Consider the following 26363-nt stretch of genomic DNA (forward strand, 5'->3'; position numbering starts at 1 on the left):
CCCTCCTTTGCTTAAGACCCTCTGAAGCCTCTTCCCTGCCCAACGAAGCCCCGCAACGATGTGGAGATTGCAGCTTCCGGCTCACGACAGCCTCCGTGCTCGCCTCCGCCTCCTGCTCACCGGGCCCATCCACCAAGGCCTCCTGGCTGTCCTTGAACATGCACAGTGTGTTTCCACCGCAGGGCTGTGCCCTGCCTGTACCCAGAGCATTCTGCCTCCCAACCCCCCCCCCCCCCCCCCACCGAGTCCTCAATTCTTCTGGATCTCATTATAAATGTCACCTTATCAAAGTGACAGATCATCCTGCGTGAAACAACCCAGCCTGTCCCTTCTTCCCCTTTGCCCCCTGTCTGGCTTGGCTCTTCTCCACAGTCCTTAGCCTCACCCTGGGTGCGGTCTCTTTATCGCTTACTTGTTTCCTGCCTGTCCCTCCCACCGAAAAAGTAAGCTTCCGGAGGACTGGGGGTGGGGGTGGGGCTTTGTTTGATTCACTGCTGTCCCCCAAGGGCCTAGAAACAGCGCAGGTGCATGGCAGGCACTGAGTGAGTCTCTGTTGAAGGAAGAAGGTCAAGTCTCACCATTTTGATCTCAGGAGCGTGTTACTGGGGAGATGGATGTGGAGCTCGTGAGGCACACGTGGTGTGGAGCAGACTGCCTCCCGGGGAAACCCGCGGCTCCCCTTGTTCTCTGCATGGCCCTCAAGGACTTCATGTCCCCCGTGTGCAAATGGTGATAAGACGGCAGAGGGAACCTCTCACTCCCCATGTGCACCTCACACAAGGCCCGTGCGGCTAAGCTGGGAAGGGTACCCAAAGGTAGGCTCTGAATAGGGTTCAGCCTCCTGACCTGGCGGGACGTCCCATCCATCACGTGGGATGAATGGACAGTTGTAGAAGTGCTCAATCAGGGCTCCGCTGCTGAACAGCTTAACAGACAATGAAACTGTTTGGGTGCTGACCATCCCATCTCACGACCACACAGTACAGACGCACGGCTGGTAGGACTCCCAGCTCACCGTACTGCACGGCCAAGGTTCTCTGACATAACGCAGCAAGGAGACACAAGAGTCAAGGTGAAGGTGGAAAGGATCCTGACTCCTCCCCAGAGTGTGTGTTCTCTGCGGTATAGACCGTCTGAGGGGTCTGTTTAGGGCTGGAGGTCCGGAATGCTCTCCGGAGGCTGTCCTGCCGGGGGCTCAGGCCCTGCGTTTCTGGGACGAGGGACAGAGGACGAGGGCACAAGACACAGACGTGGAAAGTAGGAGGTGGCCTGGGGGAGGATCTGGGCAGCTGTGGGGGACGGAGGCTTGCGACTCGGAGGTGGGTTTCTGAGCTGACACGGAGGGTGGGTGTGGGGAGAGGCATGGGCGGGGGGCGCCACGGCAGCCAGCTGGGGCCTCCGCGGGAAGACACCAAGTTGGGTACACGGCTTGGGAGCAGGCCGCAGGGACAGCACGGGTGCTGCTGGGACTCGGGAACTGAACACAGACTGAAATGCATTCTTTAACCACAACTCCTCCATTCCGGTTCTGATATATATTCACGTTGCAATGGCTGTGAAGCGATCCCCTAGCGGGTCCCCTGGGCCCTCTTCACCAGGCCGGTCCAATGCCACACCAACACTGCGCGACCCGGCCAGGGCACGTGGCACTAAGAGCCTGTTCCACCTGTCAGGCCGTGCCGCCACGAACACTTAGAGCACGCAGATGAGAAGAACCAGAGCGAGTCTAGCATGGGACCCAAATCAGGCCCTCACCCTGATGGCAGTCTCTCCGGCCTCCCCCCACCCCCAGCCCCATCTTTGCGGCGGAAGACCTGGGCCGGGCCCACGGCCTGCCCGGGCCCCGTGCACCAGCAGCCCGTTTCCCCCGCAATCACTGTGACGGCTCGGGAACCCTGGCTCAGATACCTGGACACATCGGGCAGCAACTTCCTTCCACGTTGATGGGCTCCACGCAGGGCAGCGGGGGGCAGCTGACGGTGGAGCAGAGGGTCTGGCCCTGCAGGCAGTAGCAGTGCGTGCAGCTGTCGATGTCCCAGCGCTCCTCGTCGGCGTAGGCCTTCCCGCTGAAGTGGCACACCGCCTTCTTCGGAATTGCGTCCTCTAGCGAAAAGAACAGCACAGGGTGGAGTCGCTGGATGTGACAAAGCACCGCATCTTAAGACACCGGACACGTAAAAGGGCAACAGCCCTGTACGGTCACCACGTCCTTCCCACGGTGACTTTCCAGCATGTGGCGAAGTTTCCGCCTCCCCAGTTCCCTGCTGCCATTTTCCTTGGCACAGGAGAAGCTTCAGAGCACTTGTCTTGTGGCCTGAACCTGACCAAGGGCCACGGAGGCCAACACAGGCTACTAACTGCTACGGCCAGGTAGGAATGACACCCGCTGGGTAAGTGTCCCTGGATCGTCACTGAAGAAAATACAGATTTAAGCACATTGGGTGGCTACTGAACGTACTACATGAAGAAAAAAAACCAAATTCAGACACAAATAGGTGGGGATGCATTCAGAGGTTTTATGTGGGAAGAGATAAAGTCCAGCTGAATACATTTATAGAGCCATTCACGAAACTCCTAATTTCAGTTAATCCTGCTGTAAGTGACGCAGGGGAGGGGTCAGGAAGGATGGCGGTGTGTCCCGGGGAACCCACGGCTCTCTTGTGCAGGCATCCATGCTGACAGAACCACTTCCCTCATTCTTCGGCGATGCTGGGGAGGGGGGGGGGCTTCCCTGTCATCAACAAAGGCATTCCTGCTTTCAAACTCACCTCATTTCATTTCAATCCATTTTTTTCCAGCAAACTATGGTTTTTGATAATCATGTATTTTTAAGAGTTATTTTACGTGTAAGAATTTACAGCTGTTCGCTTTCCTCCAGTCTCCCCTGCCATCCTCATTTCCTTCCTCCCCCGACTTTTTCCTACAAAGTCCCTTTCTCTTGGGACTCATCGCCTCCTCCTGGTTCACCTGAACTCATTTACAAGTGGGCACATTTCAAAGCCAGTCTGTCTCCTGAGAGCTCAAGAACGGTGGCTCAGAGTGAGGTCCCAGTGACCAGCAGAGACAGGGCAGGTCAATGGGGACACGGGGGGGGGGGGCAGCACTTCCTTGTCACTGGACAGGCCAATAACTGGGTGACTCCTACTAAGCTGGGGAGATTTTATGCTCAGATTCTAAAGGTGCCTCCACTTACCACTGGTCACTGATAACTGAAAAACTATAAAGGAATCTGGTAGGAAAGCAGTGATGTCAGGGGCTCAGGGTTCTTCCTGGAAGACATCTGGGAAGCTCCAACAGAGGCCCTGACACAGAGGATGGAACCCAGAATGCCCGAGGGAGCGATGAGAAATGTGTAGGCAACAGCAGCCATATTCCTTGAGCAACTCCCAAGGCAGCTTCTAGCTGCTCTCTGTGTAGACCTAGCACAAGGCTTCCTGTCGGGCTTCTCCGGAGGAGGCTCACACAATCGGTGTCCACATTCTCTTCTTGCCTAGAGTAGGACGTGTTGTATGTCCATAGCTAGATCTCAGGCCATGGCAGAGGTGTATAAGAGAGCAAAGGAAGGAGTCTGTGTCAAGTGCAAGAATGCACAACCTCCGTTTCTCAACATGTGTTCACAGCTTCTCTCACTATTTCTGCCTAAGGCTCAACAAGGGATACGGAGGAATCACGGGAAGCTTAGTTGTAAACAGAAAGGTTTTCTCACTCTCTAATAAAATGTATTTCATTGTATTTGTGAACGTTCCACAGAAAGTTTTCTGGTGTGCTGACTGTTAAGCTTAAAACCTTGTCTGGAGGCTTTCAAACCAAACCCAGGACAGAAGTTTTTGCTAGTCTGGAATCCTTAGGGGAGGCGACTTTATTAAGACATCTCAAATGCACATGTCAAATGGCTGAGTGGAATCATTTAATGAACCTGATTCGAGTTATATTCTAACCTCCAGCCAACTTTTCATTGAGGACATTAGATTTGCCATCAAACCTAGAGTCTATTATGCAGAGAACTCTTTATGAAAGGAAGCATCTCTTCACGAAGCAATACTGCTGATTCTATTTTACACAGGCCTTGTAACAGCTCATCGGATGGACCTGTATCACTGCATAAAATGTGAATAATGAATTATTGTGCTAGGAGCTTCGGAAAGAGAAGGTCAAGCTCCTTGCCCACCTCATCTAGCACATTCTCTGTGCTTTACCTCCTAAAGGCATCTTTGCCAGTTTCTCTCAGAGAAAAGGAGGGAATGAACTCAGGAAGGACTTTGTAAAAAAGAGATTCGAATGAAAGCCCAGCACAGGTTTGTTATTTTCTCAAGATCTAAGCAAAGGCACTTTTTAAGATATTTAATTAATGCTACAAAGCTAAAATGGTCTGTTAAAAAATTACATTGAGGACGCCTGGGTGGCTTAGTTGGTTAAGCATCTGACTTTGGCTAAGGTCATAATCTCGTGGTTCGTGAGTTTGATCCCTGCATTGGGCTCTGTGCTGACAGCTCGGAGGGCACTTTCTGTCCCTTCTTTCTGCCCTCCCTGGCTCATGCTATCTCTCTCTCTCAAAAAATAAACATTTAAAAAATAATAAAATAAAAATGACACTGACATTAAAAAAAATTACATAGTAAACATTATAAAGACATTCACTCACTGATTCTACACACTTTTCTCATCTGTGGGAAAGAAGGCATGACCCCGATGACCCTGACCCGGAGGACGGCAGAGAAGTAGTCGGACAGGCCTGGGGATGGGACTCCTCCCCACAGCACAGCAGCTGCTGCCTCCGTGAATTTAACACGGAGCTGCACACCATGGAGGGCGAAGCGACTACCTGCCGGGGAATCGGGGAAGGCATCGCTCGGGACTTGCGGTTCGTGTTTTACTTGGAGGGAACAGCAGAAGGTGAAGAAGGTGAAGGAAGGGCACTGCGAGTGGCGGATGGTGTGTCCAACAGTGAGAGTGTCAGGCTGTACAGAGTGTGCGTGTGCGTGTGTATTGGGGGGGGGGGTGGAGAGTGTGCATGGGTGCCCGCACCGTGGCTGGAGATGAAGGTGGGCTCACACGGTAAGGGGTCTCGAGTAACAAGAGACCCACTGAGATTCCTTCCCGGAGAGGAGGGGAGGGGCCGTACCAGCTGTGCTGGGAGGACGACTCTGGAAAAGGGCCGTATGGAGGGCTGGATGGGGAACGGAAGAGGAGGACACTGCTCACAGAGATGTGATGTGGGCCAGGTTAAGGCGGCACGGATGGACGAGGACAGACAGGCGAGGCTAGACTGGAGGTTTCTGAGAAACTGTCAGGATTTGGATGCTGGGGAGGAGGAGGGATGAAGGGCTGCCCGGACTGCACGGGGGGCCAGGCAGAGGTAACTGCAGTACGGGAATCATTTCCCTGCTGTAAGAAACAAACAGCTGGGGAGTTGGTCAGGGACCCAGTCAGGCCTTATCAGATCGTCCAGATACTCCAGGGGGCCAGTCAGGGCTACAGGGATCGCTCCTCAAACGCTTAAGCCTCTCTGCGTGATCATGACCATGAAGCTGCCGCCAGGACAGAGCCAATCTGGGGCGCAACAAGGTAAAAGAGGACAAATTTCGGTCACTGGGAGCTTCAGGTAGGAAAGCACCCTCGCAGCGTGTGGGGTAACAGGCAAAACAGGCAGTACCCTTCATGGGACTTTACAGAGTTTATACCCCTTTGAGCCACTAATTCTTCCAAGTAATCCATCCCAAGGAAATAAGCAGAAAAGGCCTAAAGTAAGTGTTTTCTGGTGGATGTTCATCACAGTATTATTTATAACAGCAAGAAGTCAGGGGAAAAACCTGTGTCTGATGATAAGAGAATGTTTAAATGACTCATGATGCAATCGTGAGAGACAATACCGTGCAGCTATCAAAAGGCACCAGTTGGGTTTAAGCTCAATCTGTAAGGAGGAAAATTAAAAACTGTCTAGAAAGAAATGAAAATGTTAATAGTAATTGGTACAATCGGGTGAATTTTTCTCTTCACTTTTTTTTTTTTTTTACAATGAACATCAGTTACTTTTGATAAAGAGGCAGCAATATATGAAATGGAAATCTGAAACACACAGACACATGAGCATGCATTATGCACATGACCCCCCCCCCCCCCCCAAGACACACCCGAGAATACTGAGGGGGAAGAGCTGAATCTGAGCCTGGTTCTAAAGAACCTGGCCACGCGGTATGGTGCTTCCTGGATGCTACTGGCCCACTCTGGAGAATTTCAGCAGACTGTAAGAAAACCAAGCCATGGAGGAAATGCCAAAGATCAAATCCTGAGCTACAACATCAGGCAGGACAATGAAGGAGATCATTGTCCAAAAGAAAATTTATAAAACGGTATGAGAGCAGCTACTCTGAACGCCTTAGAGATGATGGGTTGAACCAAGAACTCTGACTACATATTGGGTGAAACTGAAGTTCTTTGATTTTGTAACAACAATGTATCTTTTCCTAAATTCAATGAAGATTTAGAACTCAAAGTAGCAGTGTGATGACAGGGCAGGCAGTGAAATGCATCACACCTTCTGGCTCAGAGAAGGGTTCAGATGGGTCCAGCGTCTCCGGGCTTCAGCGGTCACAGCAAAGCGGTTCCCTTCAGGGAGGGGGCTGACTGCCATGGACTGAATTTTCAGGTACTTTCACCATTTTCCCTCTATTCCACTTAAGCTCTGCTCGTCACAGATTACCTCAGAAGTATCTCGCTTTCAAGGTCATTTTCACCTAAGTTAATTCCAATTTGAGATTACGAAGCTATTTTAGTAAGTCTACAGGGCACCTGGGTGGTTCAGTCGGTTAAGCGTCAGATTTTGGCTCAGGTCATGATCTCCCGGTTCCTGAGTTTGAGCCCCACGTTCGGCTCTGTGCTGACAGCTTGGAGCCTGGAGCCTGCTTCAGATTCTGTGTCTCCTTCTCTCTCTGCCCCTCCCCCACTCATGCTCTGTCTCTCTCTCTCTCAAAAATAAACGTTAAAATAATTTTTTTAAAAGTAAGCTATCTTCGTAGGTCTAAAAAACTGGGGGTGCCATGTTCATGGCAGCATTATTTACAATAGCTAAGACATGGAAACAACCCATTCATCGATGGATGAATGGACAAAGAAGTTGTGTTTGATACACACACACACACACACACACACACACACACACACACACACACTGGAATATTATGCAGCCATAAAAAGTGAAAAAAATCCTGCCACTTGTGACAACGTGGATGGACCCTGAAGGTCTTATGCTAAGTGAAATAGACAAACACTACATGAACTCACTGAACTGTGGAATCTAAACTAACAAATGAAACACAAATTCACAGAAGAGATCAGACTTGTGGTTACCAGAGGTGGGGGGTGGGGGCAGGGGGAAGTGGAGAAAGTGGTCAAAAGATACAAACTTCCTGTTATAAGATGAATATGTGCCAGGGTTGTGACGTACCACACGACGACTACAGCTAACTAGACTGCTGTGTGGGAGACGGCAAAGTTGTTAAGAAATAAATTCTAAGAGTCCTCATCATGAGGAGAAAAAAATTTTTAACTGCATCCATGAGATGTTAACTAAATCTGTAGTGGTAACCATTTCACAATATACGTAACTCAAGCCATCATGCTGTATGCCTTAAACTTACACAGTGATCTACGTCAATTCTTTCTCAATAAAACTGGGAAAAAACCTGGGGGGGGGGTGGTGGGTAGGATGGAGAGATAGATGCCAGTCGACTGGTAGCTGGTAGCCCCGCCTCAAAGAAGGAGTCTCTCCTTGGGGGTAGCAGACAGTTAAAAGGGGCCCAGTGCCTCAAAAAAGACCCTGGAAGGGACTTGGCCGCAGGACTGAGGGACCTCAAAGTCTGCTCAGAAGTCCAAGAGATCTAAGAACCAAGCGACCAGCACTCTCAGAGCTGACCTTCTTAAAGACTGAAGGTCAGAAGAGGCAGATGGCAGAGATAAAGAGAAACACCGGATGGTTCTGAAAGAAGGATCTAGAAGCCAAATACTGAAGGACCCAAGAGCACCTGCCGAGCATCCATGGTGCTGAAGGGCTTCACGCCATCTGGGCTCGCGGAAACCCCGAGAGGTAGGGCAGTCTAGTCTACTCTTGGGGAAATGCAGATTTAGAGGGCGGAAGGGACCTGATGTAACCAAACCAGTAAGTGGTGGAGCCCACATACACCCTGACTCCATCTGACTGCAAGGCTTGAGTTCTTTACAGCGAGGTCTACTTAATGGTTGGATCCTTTCCTTCTATTCCAGGAACACACAGAACCTTCTTCATGTGGTCTCCAATGTGCCCGGTCCTCTCTGGAAAGAAGACAATGCCTTCAGGGAAAGGCCATGCTGGTTCCAACGTGCTGCCTTGGGGTAAGCCACGGTTAGCTGTGCGTGCATCTTGCCAGGAGTGGCAAGCTTGAGGACAGGCACTTCAAGCCATGATTAGAGACCCATTTCAGAGACCGGAACGGGGAGACATTTCCCCTCCACTGCTTGCAAGGAGTGGTTTTCTACGGTATCTCCACATCTGACCAGTTTGAACCACAAAATCGATACATTTCGTCTGTTTCTTCAAACACATTTTAAAACGAAGTCACCTTTAAGACTCTACTGAATTTTCGGGTGAAATAAATGAAGGATTCTTGGTTTAGGAGGGCCCTGATTAATCGTTTCCAGGGTGGCTGCTACGTGGCCCAGATTAATCAACTAGAATTTGGTTAATGAGGCTTTATACAAATATTTCTGCTGTGACTACATGTCACCTGAAAGGCAAAGATCTAAACAGAGGCCTGAGAGCATGGAGTCATTTGTGCTGGCTGACGGATTCTGGAGCCTCCTGTTTCTTACAGGCCCTTTCTTTTCCCGGTTACTGGTTGTAACACCTCCTTCCACGGCACATTTGGGTGAATCTGAGAACGGTCAGAGAGTTTTAGAAACGAGTCGGTTTACAGGAAGACGTGGTGGCCATTCTATGTAATTTGAGGTTCTAACTCATAAAGTCGCCATAGTCTTTTAGGGGAAAGAGCACAGTCTAGCTGGAAGTACATACAAAAGCATTTTAGGCACTTTGGCTGAAGAAGGATGTAGAAATGGAGACATGGGAACCTTCAACTAAAAGTGGTCTACACAGTTTATATTTGGCTATTGAGTGGGCCATGCCATTTGACTGTTCTATTTATCACTCCCACTGGTTTGTTTACACGGACAATGACATGATTTTTATTCTTTGATATCCAATAATAGTAATCCATTTGCTGAATGCCTACTATGTATGGGCCACTGTACTGATTTATATGAGCCAGTTCCGTTTTGATCTCCACAGCCCAAGGGGACAGGATATTACCCCCATTTCTCAGAGAAGTGAGGCAAGGGGAAGTTACATGACTTGCCCAAGACACATGGCAAGGAGGTGGCAAGGCCAGGACGGGAACATTGTAGGTGCGGCTGCATAGTCCCCACACCTTCTGCCCACCATGTACCCAGTAGGATAACCTCAGGGAGGATACCTCCTTGTGTCAGACACATGAACGTGGTTATTACTTACTACCTAGCAAATGGGCACTTTTCCTACCCCTTACATTTGTTGGGGCTTAAGGTTTTTGTCTTCAAAGGTAATTTACCTTTTAACTGACTGCCTCACGTATCTGGCACAGTCCTACGAAGGAACAGAGATAACGAAGTGGTTACTGAGGACCCATGGCCTTTCTCAGGCACATCTCTATTTAACATCTCTCTCGGAAGAAGAGGATTAGAGGAGAACGTTCCAAGAAAAACATGAGATATGACACTAATATAATCAGGTTATTTTTAGGACAAACACATCAGGAGTTATATATCCAAACAAATGTGCTCCTCTTCTAAGCAGTCACTGCAGAGGGCTATAAACGTATCCCAGCAATACTGCCCTTGCCTCACACAGCTCTGGAATTTTCCTTTGGCAGAGACGTCCACAGCCAGGTTTTGACCCATGCAATGAAGACAGTTACTATTTTATGGCCACTCCTTGGTTTAGAGCAGCTCTGGTATTTTGTTTCCTCGGCTCTGGCCTCTCTCATCTGTGAGACCAGGCTTGGAAGGACTTTGGGCCTCCTTCAGAAACAAAGTCTCTACTGTAGGAAGGAGACCTGGTGCTGGAGTCCTCATCAACACCGCGTCAGGCACCCGGAGAACTCGTGCACAGCAGCTCCTTCTGTGGGGTCGTGTGACTCAGCGCACAGACACGGGTCTTGTCTCTTTTGGACTCAAATATAAGCAACATTATATTGCATCACGGATGACTACGATAAAAGTATGCCATGTCTTTCCGTGGGGGCAGTTTGGAGAACTCTGCATTTTTGTTTTTCTTTCCAGTTTCCCTGATTCTGGTTCCTACAAAAAGGGAGGAAGAAGCAGCAAAGGCCTTGAAATGTTAACTCCTTTCAAGCTGACTTCTCCCACTGTTTAAACTTCGCCATCTCACTTCTTTTAAAGATAAGAAGTCTTAACAGGCTGTTAAAGTTGGGACTTTGCTTTTGCTCTCAAGCTATCTTCCCATTACACCATAAAGCTAATTAACAGGTGGGGAAACCCCAGAATGCACAGCTGTGTTGTTTGCTTCCTCTATAAAGGTCCATTCAGTGTTTCAGAAGCCCCCGATATGGGAGCTCAGGCCTTGCTCTGCCTCTGACCCTGACCATGATGAGGGATATACATTGGCCTCTGAAAAGGAAGCCTCTCCTGGTTGTTTCCCCCACTTGCCTCTGTGGACGGATCTGAAAAGTAAGATGCCCTTGAAACTACGCTCTACTCGGCTCTTCAACTGCTGCCAGGAGACAACTTTCGTGTGTAGACACTGGAGGTTCTAAATGCGGGTGTGGCAGTCCTGAAGGCAGAGTCAGTGTGGGAGTCACTTCCTGGGAGGAAAGCAGGTGGCTTTACCAAAGGCATCAGCTCTCTCCAATCTCCAGGGTACTGTTTAGAGTCCTGAAAAGTAATTTGCTCTGGGATCCCAGGCCAAAAAACTAAATGCAATTCTGACTCTCGGATTAAGTCCTACTGCAAAGTAATCCCCGGCAGTAGTGGAGAGGGGTGCTTTGTCCTTTTGCCACACTGCTGTGCACAGCACGGTCCTGAATGCTGGCACGCTGGAGACGCAGCGGTGCACAAGGCAGATGAGGTCTCCACCCTTGACGAGAGGCTCCTGGATCTGGCGGATCTCATCAGCTTCCCAGGTTCCCAGGTCCAGACCCACAGGCCAACTGCAGGCCATGCTAACAATGTTATACTGCTATCTGGTATCCTAAGTTTGCCACCCAGGGACTTACAGAGAGCGTTAGTGTGATCATTTCGGCAGGTGTGAGAAGCCATGGGGCACCCTACGGGTAACAGGGGATTCAGACAAGGGAGTGGAAGAGGCAGTCAAGAACCACCAGGGACGCAGCTGACCTGAGGAAGTGCCCGGGAGGTACTTTCAAACATTTTAGCTTATAAATTTAACGTGGCACTGCAGTGACCTTTCTCTAACTGCTGCAGAGGAATAGAACGCTACTATTATATTTTATCTTCTTTTAGCCGGTAAAATACCCAAATCCCCGGCTTGTGATATCCCCTTCATTTCCATATCCCAAAGGTGGGCACATGCTGGGCATGAACTCTCCCTTTGGAGAAGAGATTGATTGTGTGTGCCTCCTGTTTGAGAAACCAGCTTTACCTTTGTTTACGTAAAGAGGAAACAAACCACAATGCTGAAGGAATCCGAGCAAATAATTCACAGGTCACTAAGCGACTCACGGAGGCTGGTGGGCACAGATGAGGGTGGAGTTTGAACGTGCTGGCCCGCTGGGCCTTACTTGACTGGAAAAAGAATGGAAAAGCAGAATGCAACTGATGTCTTGCTAAAATCAGATGCAGGTGGTCTAGATAATTTCAGAGAGGCAGAGATCTAATACACTGTAATCCTATCAGCACATGATTAAATGTTTTTGGCTAAAAAATGCAAAAAATATTTATTGATTTGACTCAAAACCTGAGTACCTTATAACATTTGGCTTCTAGTAAATAAAACATCTGCTCTTAACTCATTTTTGTAAAAAAAACAAAGACCAAAAAAACAAAACAAACAGAAACCAAAACCTGAGACAAATATTGCCATGTAGGTGAACACCTACCTCTCTGTATGTCTTAAAATACTTTGAAAGCAGACCTGACAACCATTTTAAGACCCTTCTTGGAAGTCCATTTGTGTTTTATTTTATTCTGTTTCTTGGGGTGGGAGTCTAGGTGCATTTATAAAAGCCAAAGAGACCTTTCAGGTTTCTTCAACATACTAGAGAAAATAGGAAATAAAGTTACTGGAAAAATTATAAATTTTCCTGAGTTCTATGAACAGAAACCTCCTCAAACTGATAAACACGAGGACGTGTGGCTGATTCCCACAGCATGCAGAGGACAGAATTTTTCAGTAATGGAACTTAATCCATGCATTAAGTGTCTGCTGTGGGTCGATTAAGCACTTCATGGATGGAAGTTCAAGGAAATATTCCATTTTCAACTTGAACTGAGGTCCCATCTCTTACAAGGCCTAAAATTCTTCATGGAGATTATATACAGAAACCATTTTGAAAACACATAATGTAGTCTAAAAGGCAGAAACAATGAAAGATGAAGATAAGGAAAACATAATACTTGCTTTATGACCTAAGGGAAGCTTTCCATGTAAAAGAGTACAGAATTCTGTTACGCAAACCTTGAGGAGGAAGCCACTGGACTACCCAGAGCGGGTCCTGCCGTCACAGCCCAATGTCCAAACACCCCGCCAGCAGCCTCCAGAGGGTCTGCTGAGTGACTTCAGGTCTGAATACATTTCCTTATCACAAATAACCTTCCATATCGGGGGAAGGGGGGGGTCTTTCCCCCAACCACTCGAGAGTCCAAAATCAGGGTTGGTCTCCTGGACGGAAACAAGAGGCAAAGACACCAGTGCCAGGCTCCCTTCTGTGCAACAGACCTCTTGAAAATAAGACTGTGTTGGTGTCCAGATAAGGACAATGCCACTCGGAGGTTTACCCAGCTGGAACCACTGGAATTTCTGTTTACACAGCTAAGGCCTAGGACACTGAGGTGCAAAGAGAAAGCTGCATATGGCATGAGCAGGATGAGGTGCTTCCCGGGGTGTAGGGTAGACCAACTGAAACCAATCACTCTTTACTTCTGCTGCAGCAACTTGAGACCCATTCCAAAGTCAGTACAGCACGTGACAACCAGAACGTCTGCAGCCGTTCACCCTCTAAACAGCACGCAGAAGAGCATCCGGCTCCCCTTCCCTTCTGTTTAATCACATCGGCACCTTCTGGGACCACCTGGGTTGCTGTGTTGGGACCTCAGGAGCCCAGAGCTCTGAAGGATGTGTGGGAAGCAGACGGGGCTCTTCCTGACGGTGATGTGCCCTGATGACAGATGCCATGGGCTCTGTTTCTGGACCCGCGGTGGATCGTGCACCGCAAGTTCACGGACTCCTCAAATGGGCCTGGCCTCTCAAAGTAAACAAAAACCAAAAGAGCTGCATTTTCTCTCCCCTGGCGACACCCGGAAGCATGAAAGGGACTGGGAAGCTCTGAGGTGTGTGGGTGGCACACTGCCCCAAGCAGCTGTGCTACGGGGCCTTAGAAAGTACGCTGTCTCCACGCGGACCACAAATGGTGATGAGGCAGTGGTGGGCGATTAAGGTAAGAGTGCAGGACGAGGTACACCACCTCTTGCAGAAAGGCAAGTGCCATCTTTCAAGGGAGCGATCAGAATCAATTTGGCATGTGGCCCAGATCAGCTGCACTCTGTTAGAAGAGCTGTAACTGTACTGACCCAAGTGAGCGCTCACGCCATGTCAACTTAAGTACCCTCACCAGTGTGTGTGTGTGTGTGTGTGTGTGTGTGTGTGTGTGTGACTTAACTGTATGTCTTAGAGATGAGGAATTAAGTATTTGCTATGTTTGATTCCTGGGCGGAGTTAAATACACAACGATCAACAGATGTTCCAAAGAGATACTATTGATATTTGTAATCTCTAAGGAGAGATAGCTAAACAAGTTAACATTATCATAAACAGAAAACTAAACAAAAATGAATGCTGTATAATAGACTGACTTGATAGAAACTATAGATAGCGCCTCTATTAAGGAGAAATATTATTCATCATCTTCTAATTGAAGATCACAATAGAGAGGAAATGGAATGATAACCATCGCAACCAGTGGAGTGTGCCAAGCCACCTTGATTCCACATAAAAGCTCTACCTCAAATATTTATATATAATAAATATAAAAATAGCTAATCTCTAATCAGTCTGCAGGAAAATCATTTTCACAGACTCTTAAAGATATGGGATACTTAGCAACACTTAAAAGATACTAGACTTAAAGATATATAATCGGGGTATCTTAACTTTGTTCACATCACACGTACACATTTTATAACTTGTATGTACACTTTCATAACATACAAATACACAATTTCATACCTCTCGTATACAAATACACACATAAATACACACAAGCGACTAACCTTTGACAAAAACTTCTCAAGTGAAAAAGATGCACGGACTCACAGATTTCCAGCCAGCACAGGACTTTAAATATCTGACCTCAAATATTTTCTAAAGTAACACATGGTTACAAAGAAATAAATACATAACTGCCAAATCCTAAGTTTCGAAACGATATTGTATGCACTAAGTAATAACAGGACTGGGCCAACACAGGGGCTGCCTACCCGAGAATGGTCCCGTTCAGACTGGCTTGATCGAGGGGCACACCTGTGCATCTTAATGTCCAAAGTCAAGAGCAGGCATGATGCTGCAACAATATAGGCTTGGAGACCCCACGAGCTGAATTCAGAAAAATCTTCATGACGAATGTAGCGCTCTTTATAGTATTTGCCCGGGAATGACTAAACCCCTGCACGTGGTTGAGGGTCCACTGGAATGCTGATGGTGCCCCGCACAGAAGCTGTCTGGCTCTCGGCAGAAGCATCACCAACATGAACATCAGAGCAGAGCGAGGGGGATGCGGTCAGGGCATCACCCTCAGGGCAGGCATCCCCACAGGCACTGACTGTGTGAGGGCTGGATTGTTAACTGTCATGGAGAAGGGATGGAATAAAGACCTCACTGGAATTCTTTTTGCTCTAGGAAGGGTCCGGAATGGCATGTGGGATACAGTCAGTGATAAGGCCACGTGTGCGTGGTGAAGTGTGTCACGGTGAGGGCATCTGCTGTTTATGAGAAACCACGTATCAAATCTGCCATCACACATTACAATTCCCACCACACCTTTTATCTTCACCTGATTTATGCGCTCAGCTCATCTTTTGATTCTTGCTCCCCCCATCCTGTAAGCCATCGTAACAGTCAAAAAGCCTCTGAAAATAAAATCTAAATTCGTGTGTATTTGCGTAGGAAACTGGAATATAAAAAAATTAGGGAATCAGAAAATGTTTCACTAAAATGATTGGGTAATTACTACTTAGTTTCTTTCTAGTACGAGGATGAATTCCCAAATGATGGGTATTATCAGTAATGAGACAAAGCTGTTCACTTCTCAAAATTAATCATCAATCCTATTAATTATGTCTGTATTACACATTCTATTAAATTAGCACACATAATATGAGGCCTTCACACATCAAAAGAGAAGCATTATCATTGCGCATTAGTGACTTGATAATTTAGCTGAAAAGAACACAAATATTCGTAATTATGGTACTTTTCGTAGGATCACCACTTTTCAATTCTCTTACGGTAAGAGAAAAGGATACTTTGCAAGGTGAAGGAAGCATGCTTTTGGTTAGGGGTTTTATCACTACAAAAAAAGGTCAGATTAAAAGCAGGTTTGAGGTTTTTGGAAATCTGTATTTGAGAGATCTAATTAGTTCACTCAAGGACCCATGGCCATGGTGAGGTCAGCACTGCAGGCTGGGTGGGGTGAGGCACATGTGGCCCGGGAACAGATTATCTACGTTAAGAAGAGCTGGTTTCAAACAGAGAGAGCCCAAAGCAGGAGACTGTGCAAGCACTGGTCCTCTGTGCCTCCTGGACAAATAACGTGGTGCTTTAGGACATGCAAAATGATGGCCCGTCTTTTTCTTTGCTAGTGCTCTCTGGATGGTGACGCAAGCTTTGCCACTGAGGCACAGCCGGTAACTGCCTGCAGGGTGCTAGTGCTGCCGGGCTTGGAGCCCTTACAAGGGACCAGGCTGACGGGAAGCTGATAAGAGAACAAGCCTGAAGAGGCCAAGGGAGCTAACTGGAGAGTCAGATAGGGAATCTCCATATCACAGTCAGGGACTGAACTTGACTTTGTATGCTTGGACGTAAGGGGGAGAAAGGATGAAGACTAATCCAATAAGGCTACTTGCAAAATATGTATGATGTATACAGAAGGGGCTCGGTGACTATTTTAATAATAGAACAACATGTATGAAGCATTAAGATGAATGAATAAAAGTATACAGTATTACTCATCAAATCTTCAGTCTCCCCAATTTGTTCTCCTGAAGATAAGCCTTAGATTTATATATAATACAATTACACCTGCCACTGAAACACAATTTCACTTTACTATTATGAGCTTGTATGAACAAAAATGTAGTGAAAGTGCTTGCAAACTAACTTAAAATCAAAGTAAAAAATGTGGACCAAAGTGGCATTTAACTGTCCACACTAAAGAAGAATGTACAGTTTAAATCATGCAAGAATTGGAAGAGGAAATATGAAGGCCAAAGAAACAACCAAACAAACCAAACAAATCAAAAACAAAAGCAAACCCCAAAGCCCCACAAATAACAAAAAACCAAAAACCAAAAAACAAAACCGAGAAAGACATAGACTACTCTTGCTTCTAGGTTTCTTTTCATGAGTTTAAATTTGTCACATTGGCTTTGAAAAAGAAGTGATTTCCTATTTATTATATGCAAACAAATGTACTAGTTCAGTAATTTACTACTTACAAATTTACCGGTTAAGCAGCAAAACACAAGAACTTTTTTTTATCTAAAAATAATCTGAGAAGTTTCAACACACAAGAGACTCACTGTCAGATCTTTCCTCTGAAGGTAACATGGAATTCTCAGCCTCCTAGGCCCTGGTTTCTTTTCTAAGTATGATCCAAGTGCCCCTGGTGGATTCATAAAACCCCTGTACTGGAGTTTTGATATTTAAATATGGTAGTGGCAGTTGTAGTGGTTGTACATTTCTCCTTTCTGCTAATCCCCTAGCCTGAAATGGTGGCCTAGTTACGCCTTTTATTTATATCTCACCAAAGGCGGTGCCATTTTTTTTTGTCTAAATTCCGGTCAGCTCTTTGAAAAAATAAGCAGCACTAAGTTGGATGTATGACTTGACACATTGTTTTTGGCTCCACTTGGGGGCTAGGAAGCTTATGGGTATTACAGAAGAACCCAATGTGTTGGTCACTAAAAGGTAGGGCAACCGTAGGTCCTGATCTGCTTCAGATACTCCTGGTCTAGAGCTGTTGTCCCATCATAATTAACAGCCCCTGTTTCTCTCTCAAAAGCATCATGGTTTGAAGAATAAATTACATAAGTGGTCACTCTATTAAAAAAAGGGAGTCCAGCTTTCAAACATACATTTTAATACTCTATGGCCATTATACTGAGAAAAATTTAGCTGTAAAATTCCTGAGGGAAGAAATTGTGTTTTTAGAATCTCTGCATCTCTTATATACCAACACACAAAATAAGACTCAGAGGAAGTGGCCTCCTGTTGTGGCCAGAGGTCACACAGTCAAGGAGAGGGAGCTGTCCTGATAAGCTTGAGTTGTGGCCAACAGGTACCTGAGTGCCATTCATCGGTTCTCCTTTGGAAACTGGTACAAAGCACTGGTACAGATCATCTCCTATTCCTCAAGTATCATCCCAAATATACAGAATTACTTGTATCTAGAAAGCATGCAAGAATCGCCAACAGTAAATGCACAATACATGCAATTAATACGGCTTGCCTAATTTTTCACCTGCTACTCTGATTACACGTTCATTACTGGCTTGAGAGGCGTACATTGTCTTTCACTTGACTTCATGAGCTCTACTCAATACAAAAGCAATGAAAGAGAGTGAGAGCCTTGGGAGTGGGGACTGTGCTTTTATTAGAGTTGCCAGCTGTCTGAGCCTTGCCTTCTGGACTCCAGAACAGCATCTGGCTTATATCCATAGGACCGATTTCAGTATAGACGTCAGGGGCAAACATACATATGTCTCCTGCTGAAAAGCTGTATCCCCATGGGTCATAAGGAGAGGATTCTGTCAGTTTCTCAGGCCTCACTTTGTGTCCCGAAAGCCCTCAACATGGACAACTGCTTGGTTTAAATGGAATCAACTAAGTGTCAGCAGACAGAGGAATACAAATAAATCAGTATTTGGTATTCAGTTGATGTCAAGGCAGCAGCGAGCTCTATGTGCTAAGTGTACCTTAATATGGGACATGGTGTTTCTCTGTGAACAGAAAGACCGCTGTAAATAACAGGGTGGAGAAAGGGAGCTGAATATTGAAAATCCTGGAACAGCAAAGGAGCCCAATAGAACATGACAGTGCTATAACATCATAGCATGCTGAGAGAGCATTTCTTTATTCTTAATATGTTTTACCTTGCGAACACGTCTTCCCCATCACCCTCCTGAAACTAGCGCTTTGGCTCTGTGTGACATGTCAGAAACATTAACTGATCTAGGCAAATGGCTGTCAATGTAGATTTAGTGGCCAATGGTAGAAACCCAAGATGTTTTTTTCGTGGTCTTACCTATGCAGTAGGGACAACACTGGCCTTTCCTCAAAACAGGTCTTTCACAGGATACTGAAGGGCAAGACTCAGAGTAACAGCTAATTACGCTATCCATGCATACACAGCTGGTACAAACGTCAGGCTTCCAGGACTCAGCTGCCAGGAATATATCCCCTTCATCATTTTTGCAGTAACTAGGCACGCTCTCATTATGGGATGAGGAAGGCTGAAGAGGTTCATCTGGAAAAACGAACATAAGGTCAGCAGAGAAAAGGAGATGCTATAGGCCACCTGTGCAACATAGCGAATTTCACCGTGTCTCATAAAAAGCACACTCAGTCACTGTGGTTCGGTGTGCCTCCTATAAAAGTGACTCAGGAATGAAATGGCAAGTCTGACTTGGGCAGGGTCTTGAATTTGGAACGCAAGACAATAAGGACCACAAAATACCTGTTACCGAGATTCTGTTAGTTGTCTGTACAACCTCCTCTCTACTCTTCCTCTGTAGCTTACCCAAATCCTGGTTTTGGGGGGTGGGGTGGGTGGTGGAGGGTTTGGATCACAACAGGTGTAAGTCAAACAAGACGAGCCTGCTCCCTGCTTTTCCAGTCTCCCCTGCAACTAAGGGTGGCCCTGTCACCTGGTTGTGGCTAATGGGACTTAATGGCTAATGGAGGGATTTCTGGGAAAGCTTCCGCTTTCCTAATCAAGCGCAGATGTGGTGCAACTCTCACATTCCTCCCGCCTGGAATATGAGTGTGTTGTCTGTAGCTGTAATATCCTTATCGTACCTGTAGGAGACGGACCTCTACATATCTAAGACAATGATCAATGCTGATAAACACCTGCCTCCGCACTTCTTGTAATGTATGTAAAAGAAACTTCTATCTGTCTAAAAAATGTAGCTGGGTTTCTCCTCTTACGTGCAGCTATGTGCAGTCTTAACCAATCGATATCCAAACAGACTTTCACTGAACCTTCAAAACACCCATTTGTAACATCCCAATGTTCAGGCATTCACGTTAATGGCTAAGAGATAATGGGAAATCTAAATTACTCAATAAGGAGGCACCCACATCATCCGCAAGTCGTCTGTGCCTTTGTTAAAGACTTTGACCAGAGGGTTCTCAGGTCAAACTTGAAACAGAAAAGAATGTTACCAGAAAACCCAGTTATCTCTTTGGGTCTTGGCATCCATTGAAATCACAAGAAAAGCTGTAACCTCAAGCAGAAACCTGACTGGGGTAGAACAAAGAAAAACAGGATAGTGAGGTTCCTAGTTCAGAAATGTGACAATGCTGCTAAGAGAAAGCACTTGCAACCACCTTCACCAGTCAAGAGCTTGGAAAAAGCCATGATGTCCTACCCGGCAAACCTCTACATTTTCTCAGTGGCCACATGGTCAAAAGAATGATCATATCCTCCTCTTGGAATCAGTCTCACGAAGTCTGCTATTTTCAGTCACAAAACAGAACTAACTAAGATAGGCAGTTATCACAGTGATGTAGAAGCTCTAAATGTCACATTCTCCTTCTACCCATCTCAAGAATACGTCCTACAGCCAACACATTCTCCTTCCATCCACCTCACGAATACGTCCTACAGTCAACAAGTTTGATTTGACAAGAGCCTCTCTGAGGAGCAAGGCAGTTGCTTTGTTTTGGGCAACAAAACAAAACAAAACAAAAAATGGAATGGGTGCCATGCCCTCTCCTGGAAGTGATGGAACCATATCTCCTACTGCCAGTCCCAAAGGTATTCCCAAGTGAAAAAGAGACATTGGTTCCACTGCTCCAAATGTGCTCTCGGTCCAACTTTAGGGCTGGTTCCATAGATGAATTCCATATGGGTTAAAAATGGGGGGTTTGGGATTCCCTTCTCAGTGACCTTTTCAGGGTCATCCATTTCCAGGGATAATTTTGCCCTGAGGGTCCTCTGGGTTATGACAGCTTAGCTCTTGCAAGCAGTATCCACCCTCATGTCTAAAAATTTAGAAGAGGACAGGGACAGCAGTGATGGAGCTAAGAAGTACCAAGTGAAATGAATACTCTAGAGTCTGGAGGCCTCTTGTTGAGGCCTAGAGAAGACCCTGGGGGACACTGGTAGCTGCTGTCAGTGCTGGAACAGGAGCCAGGGCGGAGATGCAGATTCTGGGGGCTCCTTCCCCCGGGCAGGAGACCCCTAACCAAACCCTAGCTGACCAGGTCATCTGGGAATCTTGCCCATGGTATCTTCCTTCTTTGGGCCTCTCTTCCTATTTTCCTCCCGCTCCAGAGACCCCATCTTTATACTTTTGATTCCAAATACTGACTCCTAAACTTCGTTTTTACCAATTCCTTGGTTGGCGCTCATCCATTCCTTTTATTTCTATTCTACCTCCCTCTCTCTTCTGTGCTATGCTACTTTCAAACTCTAAACAGTAAAGGATGAAAGAGAATTTAATAAACCTTTAAAAAGAAAGAAGTGTTATTCCATTCTCTTTCTTACTTTGGCGAAGATTTGCCACCTGCAAGGATGCTGGATCTTGGTGAACCCATTTCTGTTTCCAGACCTTGCTCTAAACCCAGGCTAGAGGAGGGGGAAAGTGGAAGGACAGAAGGCATAACAGGGCACCCTAGGGGAAACAATCATCAGGAGGGACACAACTCTTCTAATTGTACATATGTCTCCTTTCTGGACTACGTTAGGAGGCAAACATCCTAAGATTAGAGATGGTCTTTTTCCAGATGTGAAATACACCCTTTATCAACACTACTGTTAAAATTCACTGTGAAGAAAATGTTTTGCATTTTAAGAGTCTTTAAAATTGCTGCAACATAACAATGAATGGAAAGTTCAGGAAGATCAATTATGGGTCAGGTGACTTATTTTAAAATAATAGCATTCCAGAAATGCTCTTATTCAAATATAAGAGGAATGTTTGGAATACTGATATATAAAGCAATAAATCCTAATGTTTAAGAGGAAAGCTATCACTGAACTCTCTCTCCGGTTGTATGTTAAGAAAAGACAAGCCACCCAGGTGTAAGTTAATAAACGCAAAGCCAGTGCACAGGGGTGTCTATTCCCCTTAGGAACTGAACCGAAAAACATTATAAGGGTTTGAACATGAATAAAATAGTGATTAAAAAACAAAAAAGTAATGAGGGGCGCCTGAGTGGCTCAGTCGGGTAAGCGTCCGACTTTGGCTCAAGTCATGGTTTCGTGGTTTGTGAGTTCGAGTCCCACATCAGCCTCTGTGCTGGCAGCTCGGAGCCTGGAGCCTGCTTCGGATTCTGTGTCTCCCTCTCTCTCTGCCCCTCCCCCGCTTGTGCATGAGTGCTCTCTTTCTAAAATGAATAGACGTTAAAAAAAATGAAAAAAGAAAGTAATGAAACACATGGGTTTATGTTTTACTGAGTAAAACTACTCTTAAGAATATACATTTAGAAGGCAAATGGTTATTGATTTAAATGGAAGAGACCAAAAGCTAAGCAACAACAAAATAAAAGTAGCTGTGCTGTCCACTTGGCGATGTTATATATACAAATTACCTTCTGGGAAAAAGGAATATACTCCGGTGTTAACTACGAGTGCTACTTTAGTCATAAAACCAGTAACTTATGTTTAAAATCTTGACAAAATTTCATCACGTTTGTATCTTTGAATCATGACCATGAATTTACAAGCAAAGGCAGGTTACCTGAGCAGTAAAAACACTACTCTCTGTGCACGTGCAGTGCTAGTCAAGTTAATACTTTTGGATCGTAATTTATTTGTCACTGCAGATTTGAGGGGGTGAACATGATGCATATTTTATCAATACTCTGTTTAACATTCCACAAGTATCTCCACCACCCTTCCGTACAAAGAATTTTATTTACATTATTTATCAATAACTGCTCTTCACATTTGTTAAGGACAAAGATGACTTTCCACATTAGTAAAATCAGCCGGAATAATTTGCTGCAGCAGGGCTGTCTCCCGAGTCTGAGATGTAGGGTTAAGAGACAAGAATGGCAGAAAGAAACAGTCTCTTTTCCCCCTCAAAGTCACCTCAAATGCAAGGCATATTAATTACATAAATATACGTGGCTGATAGAGGGGAATGAATTTAGGAAGCAGGCTGCCAGCTGCTCCGGCCTGGGTGACTGGCTCCCGGGCTTGGCATGCTGCCACGTGGGGCTCAGCCCGGCCTGCTGGCTCTGCGGAGTGACAGAGCCCAAGCCGCAGGCTTCCCCAGCGAGCACGTCCCAAGGCACGGCGCAGTTACCTGTGCACTGTGGGCAGCAGGAGTCCTGGGTGCGCGAGGGGTTCTGGCAGAGCAGCGGTGGGCACACCTCTGTCTCACACAGCACCCGCCCACTGTGGCAGGTGCACTGCGTACAGGAGTCGATGTTCCAGGTTTCTCCTTCCACAAAGTACTCTCCTCCGGGGGCGTGGCAAATGGAGGGGGTGCTGAGCTCTGGCTTTTGCACCACAAAGTCATCTGGGAAATGACAAAAAAAAATCAAGACACAAGAATTTACTCAACTGCGGTCTTGCCAACCCTTGGAGAAGCTGGTGTTATCTGCTCGAAGGGACAGAGAAATGGCGGTAGAGTATCTCACTCTGTTCTCAGCGAGACGACGGTGAAGAAGTATTCCATGCACAGGAATAGAAGGGGACGGTGAAAGAGCTGGTTTCCAGAAGAGAGGTTCAAGTGGTTCCAGTGTGTCAATGGTAATGACAGAATTCAGTAAGGGAATTAAATTACCTCAAGAGGGACTCTTCCTGTCAAGAAGAGAACAGGGCCTCTTAAGGGATCTCTGAATGTATAGGAAGTGTCTAGAATAACAATCTCTCATTTACTGAAAGCTTACTGTGGCCCAATTTCCATGCTGTTTTATGTGTGTTGGTTCATTTATTCCTCCCACCAACCTTGTGAAGTAGGTACTGGGATCCTATGTTACATATGAGGAGCAGAGGACTCAAGGTATTCAGGGCAGACAGGGAATCTGCACCCCAACTATGTTTGTTTGGATGATGGATATGCCTCCAGATTAAACACAACTTCCAACCCGGTCTGTGCCCCATCCACTTCATTATCTCTATGATCCTGCGTACGTTTATGCTTGGAAATACATCCTGCTGTCGAGCAGGCCACACCCCTAGGCTAGCTGGCAGCAAACGGAGCAGGAATGCTCTTTCAGAATCAACAGTCTGGAAACCCTCACCTGAGACTAAACATTTGCTTGGCAATGTCATCATCAAGAGAGGTAAATGCCCAGAAACTGATGATAACTATGATTTCTTGCCCCAGAAGAGAGGCGATTTTGGTGTCTTGGTGAGATGATAATGACAGAGAGGGAACTCAATGTTGAAAAGGTCTGCAGCGGTACTGGGAGTTGCCCTGAAGTTGTGCTGAGGGAGACGAGAAGTATGAGGACATTAACCAAACTTGTGTCATCCAAATACAACAAGGGTTTCAAGAAGGTGTTGACAATGGTGAACCCTGCTGAGAAGCAGTCTGGAGACACCATGGCTAGCTCATGCTTGGAGCTCAGTGGAAACTGGGCCCCAGGACAGCTCCCCTGTCTGTGCAGAGATGCTCAGAGCTGGAATCTCTGAAGAGCTCCCATGCTGTTACTTTCAAAGTGATGGTCAGCGTCAGAGTCCACAACTCTGATGAGATACAGTGCTGTGGGCGGATTCCCAGCTAAGATGGTAACTACGAACACAGCTTTGTCTCAGGGGCACTAGGAAAGACTGGAGCTTTGCCCGAGTGGACCGATTAGGGACAAATGACACACTAGCCAATGCTTACATTCATAAGCCACCAGACCAAACTCTCCAGTGATGAGACAAGTGGAGAGGATAGTAACTAGAACGCAAGTGAGGGGGGACGAGATGGTTTCCAGAGGAGACAAAAACTTTTCCAAAGAGTGGCAATAAGCTAATGCTGGAAAAGCATGACTGCCTTTCCCTTACTGCCTTTTCCTTTCCAAAATGACTTAGAGAGGCTTGCCAATCACTGCCCTTCTCAACGCTGATGCAGAAGGAAGTGGTTGGAAGAAAGCAAGGCACGTTTGCAGATGTCTTGCCAGCTTCTCTGCCATACTCCGTGCCTCAAGGAGAACATGTGAGTGGCGGCAGAGATGGGGACAAGAGACAAATGGAGAGGCAGAGGGAGAGAAGGAGAAAAAAACCTGAGAAACAGTATCGTCTGGTGAATCTTCTAGCAGGACAGTTTAGGAGCTACCCCCGAAAGGAAAACAGCTGATCCCTGAATGGGAGAAAATATTTAAAATAGGGGTTCCCGAATGCAATACTTCTGGGGTCTCTCATCAGCAGAGTCCAGAAGTGGTAGCCCACTTAAGATATTTGGAGAAAAATATACCTACATACCCACATACACGCATGTTTTTATGCATGTATATCTAGACATTTGCAACCCACAATGATACGTCAATTACTCTGTGTGTGTTTATAGAAGAGTTTTCGCTATCTCTGTAACAGAGAAAACTCATTTTAGTCCCACTGACTTTCAGTTCTTAAATCAATGGTCTATTCTTACTAATGTCTTCGCATTTGAAGCCCTCTGGCTCACTTCTTCACGGAGTACAAGTGGGGCAAAGACGCAGGTGTGTGGTTCATATTCCATACACTGATGCCTAAAATTAAGGCACAGCGGGGGTGGGGGGGGATGTGGGGAGCCTGGGTGGCTCAGTCTGTTAAGTGTCCGACTTTGGCTCCGGTCTGATCTCACTGTTAGTTGAGTTCGAGCCCCGTATTGGGCTCTGTGCTGACAGCTCAGAGCCTGGAGCCCGCTTCAGATTCTGTGTCTCTCTCTCTCTCTGACCCTCTCCCACTCACACTCTGTGTATGTCTCTCTCAAAAATAAATAAACATTAAAAAAATAAATAAATAAAATTAAGGCACTGGGTCTTCATTGGAACAAATGATTTTTTTCTTCCCCAAAGGGTCAACAGAGTTGTCTCATTACACTGCACATTGACCTTCTGTTTGAGTGGATACTGGTGGTTTTTCATATTTAACTAGCAAAACACATGAAAAAGGAAACTTTCGATATAGAACACCTAAGACTCATATGAGGACAAGACAATCTGGTTCTCTACAGGGGTGTGGAGCTGCCTGTCACTCTGATACCTTAGTTACTGAGGGGCCTAGAAGCTCAGAGCTAATAGGGACTCCCCTGCCATGGCAGGCGAAGCTGCCACCCCTCCCCCTGCCCCCGCCCCCCACCTCAGGCCGTGCCTGTCCTGCTGGAGAAAGACAGGTCTCCGGTTCCTGACTCCTGACTGCATCCACGGCATAGGTGGGTCCATCCACAGGGAGGGATGGGATGGACCGGACGAGAAGGTATCCCGACTCTGAAATCTGACAGGACACACATTCCAACATTAAATGACATCAGATGCAAGAATCGGGAGACTTCATTTCTCCGTGGCCTTCTGACACTCTATTTTACTTCGGGTAAGAGAGTTAGTATTTCTGCGTCTGTTTTTCAAATGAAAAACTGCCTGAGTGCATTTTCCCCTAACTCAAAGTGGCCTGTACTGAGAAAGAAATAATAAATATAAAACTACGTTGAGCTCTTTGGATGAAAGGCACTAGATG

At 46.4% G+C, this 26363-nt stretch overlaps 1 protein-coding gene across 3 annotated transcripts in view; it reads right to left on the bottom strand.

Annotated features, from left to right (window-relative positions):
* The window catches only part of CRIM1 (cysteine rich transmembrane BMP regulator 1), a 190808-nt gene that overhangs the window by 12531 nt on the left and 151914 nt on the right, over positions 1 to 26363 (bottom strand). For 2 of the 3 annotated variants that reach the window (XM_027033540.2, XM_027033542.2), the window contains 3 exons: positions 23017 to 23232; positions 18783 to 19004; positions 1909 to 2103 (listed from right to left, as the gene is read on the bottom strand). In XM_027033540.2, the coding sequence (XP_026889341.1) occupies positions 1909 to 2103; positions 18783 to 19004; positions 23017 to 23232 (633 nt within the window). The remainder of the gene's footprint in view (positions 1 to 1908; positions 2104 to 18782; positions 19005 to 23016; positions 23233 to 26363) is intronic. The other variant, XM_027033543.2, reaches the window with a different exon arrangement.

This window comes from Acinonyx jubatus, chromosome A3, assembly GCF_027475565.1.
Source record: "Acinonyx jubatus isolate Ajub_Pintada_27869175 chromosome A3, VMU_Ajub_asm_v1.0, whole genome shotgun sequence".
Taxonomy (NCBI): Eukaryota; Metazoa; Chordata; class Mammalia; order Carnivora; family Felidae; genus Acinonyx; species Acinonyx jubatus.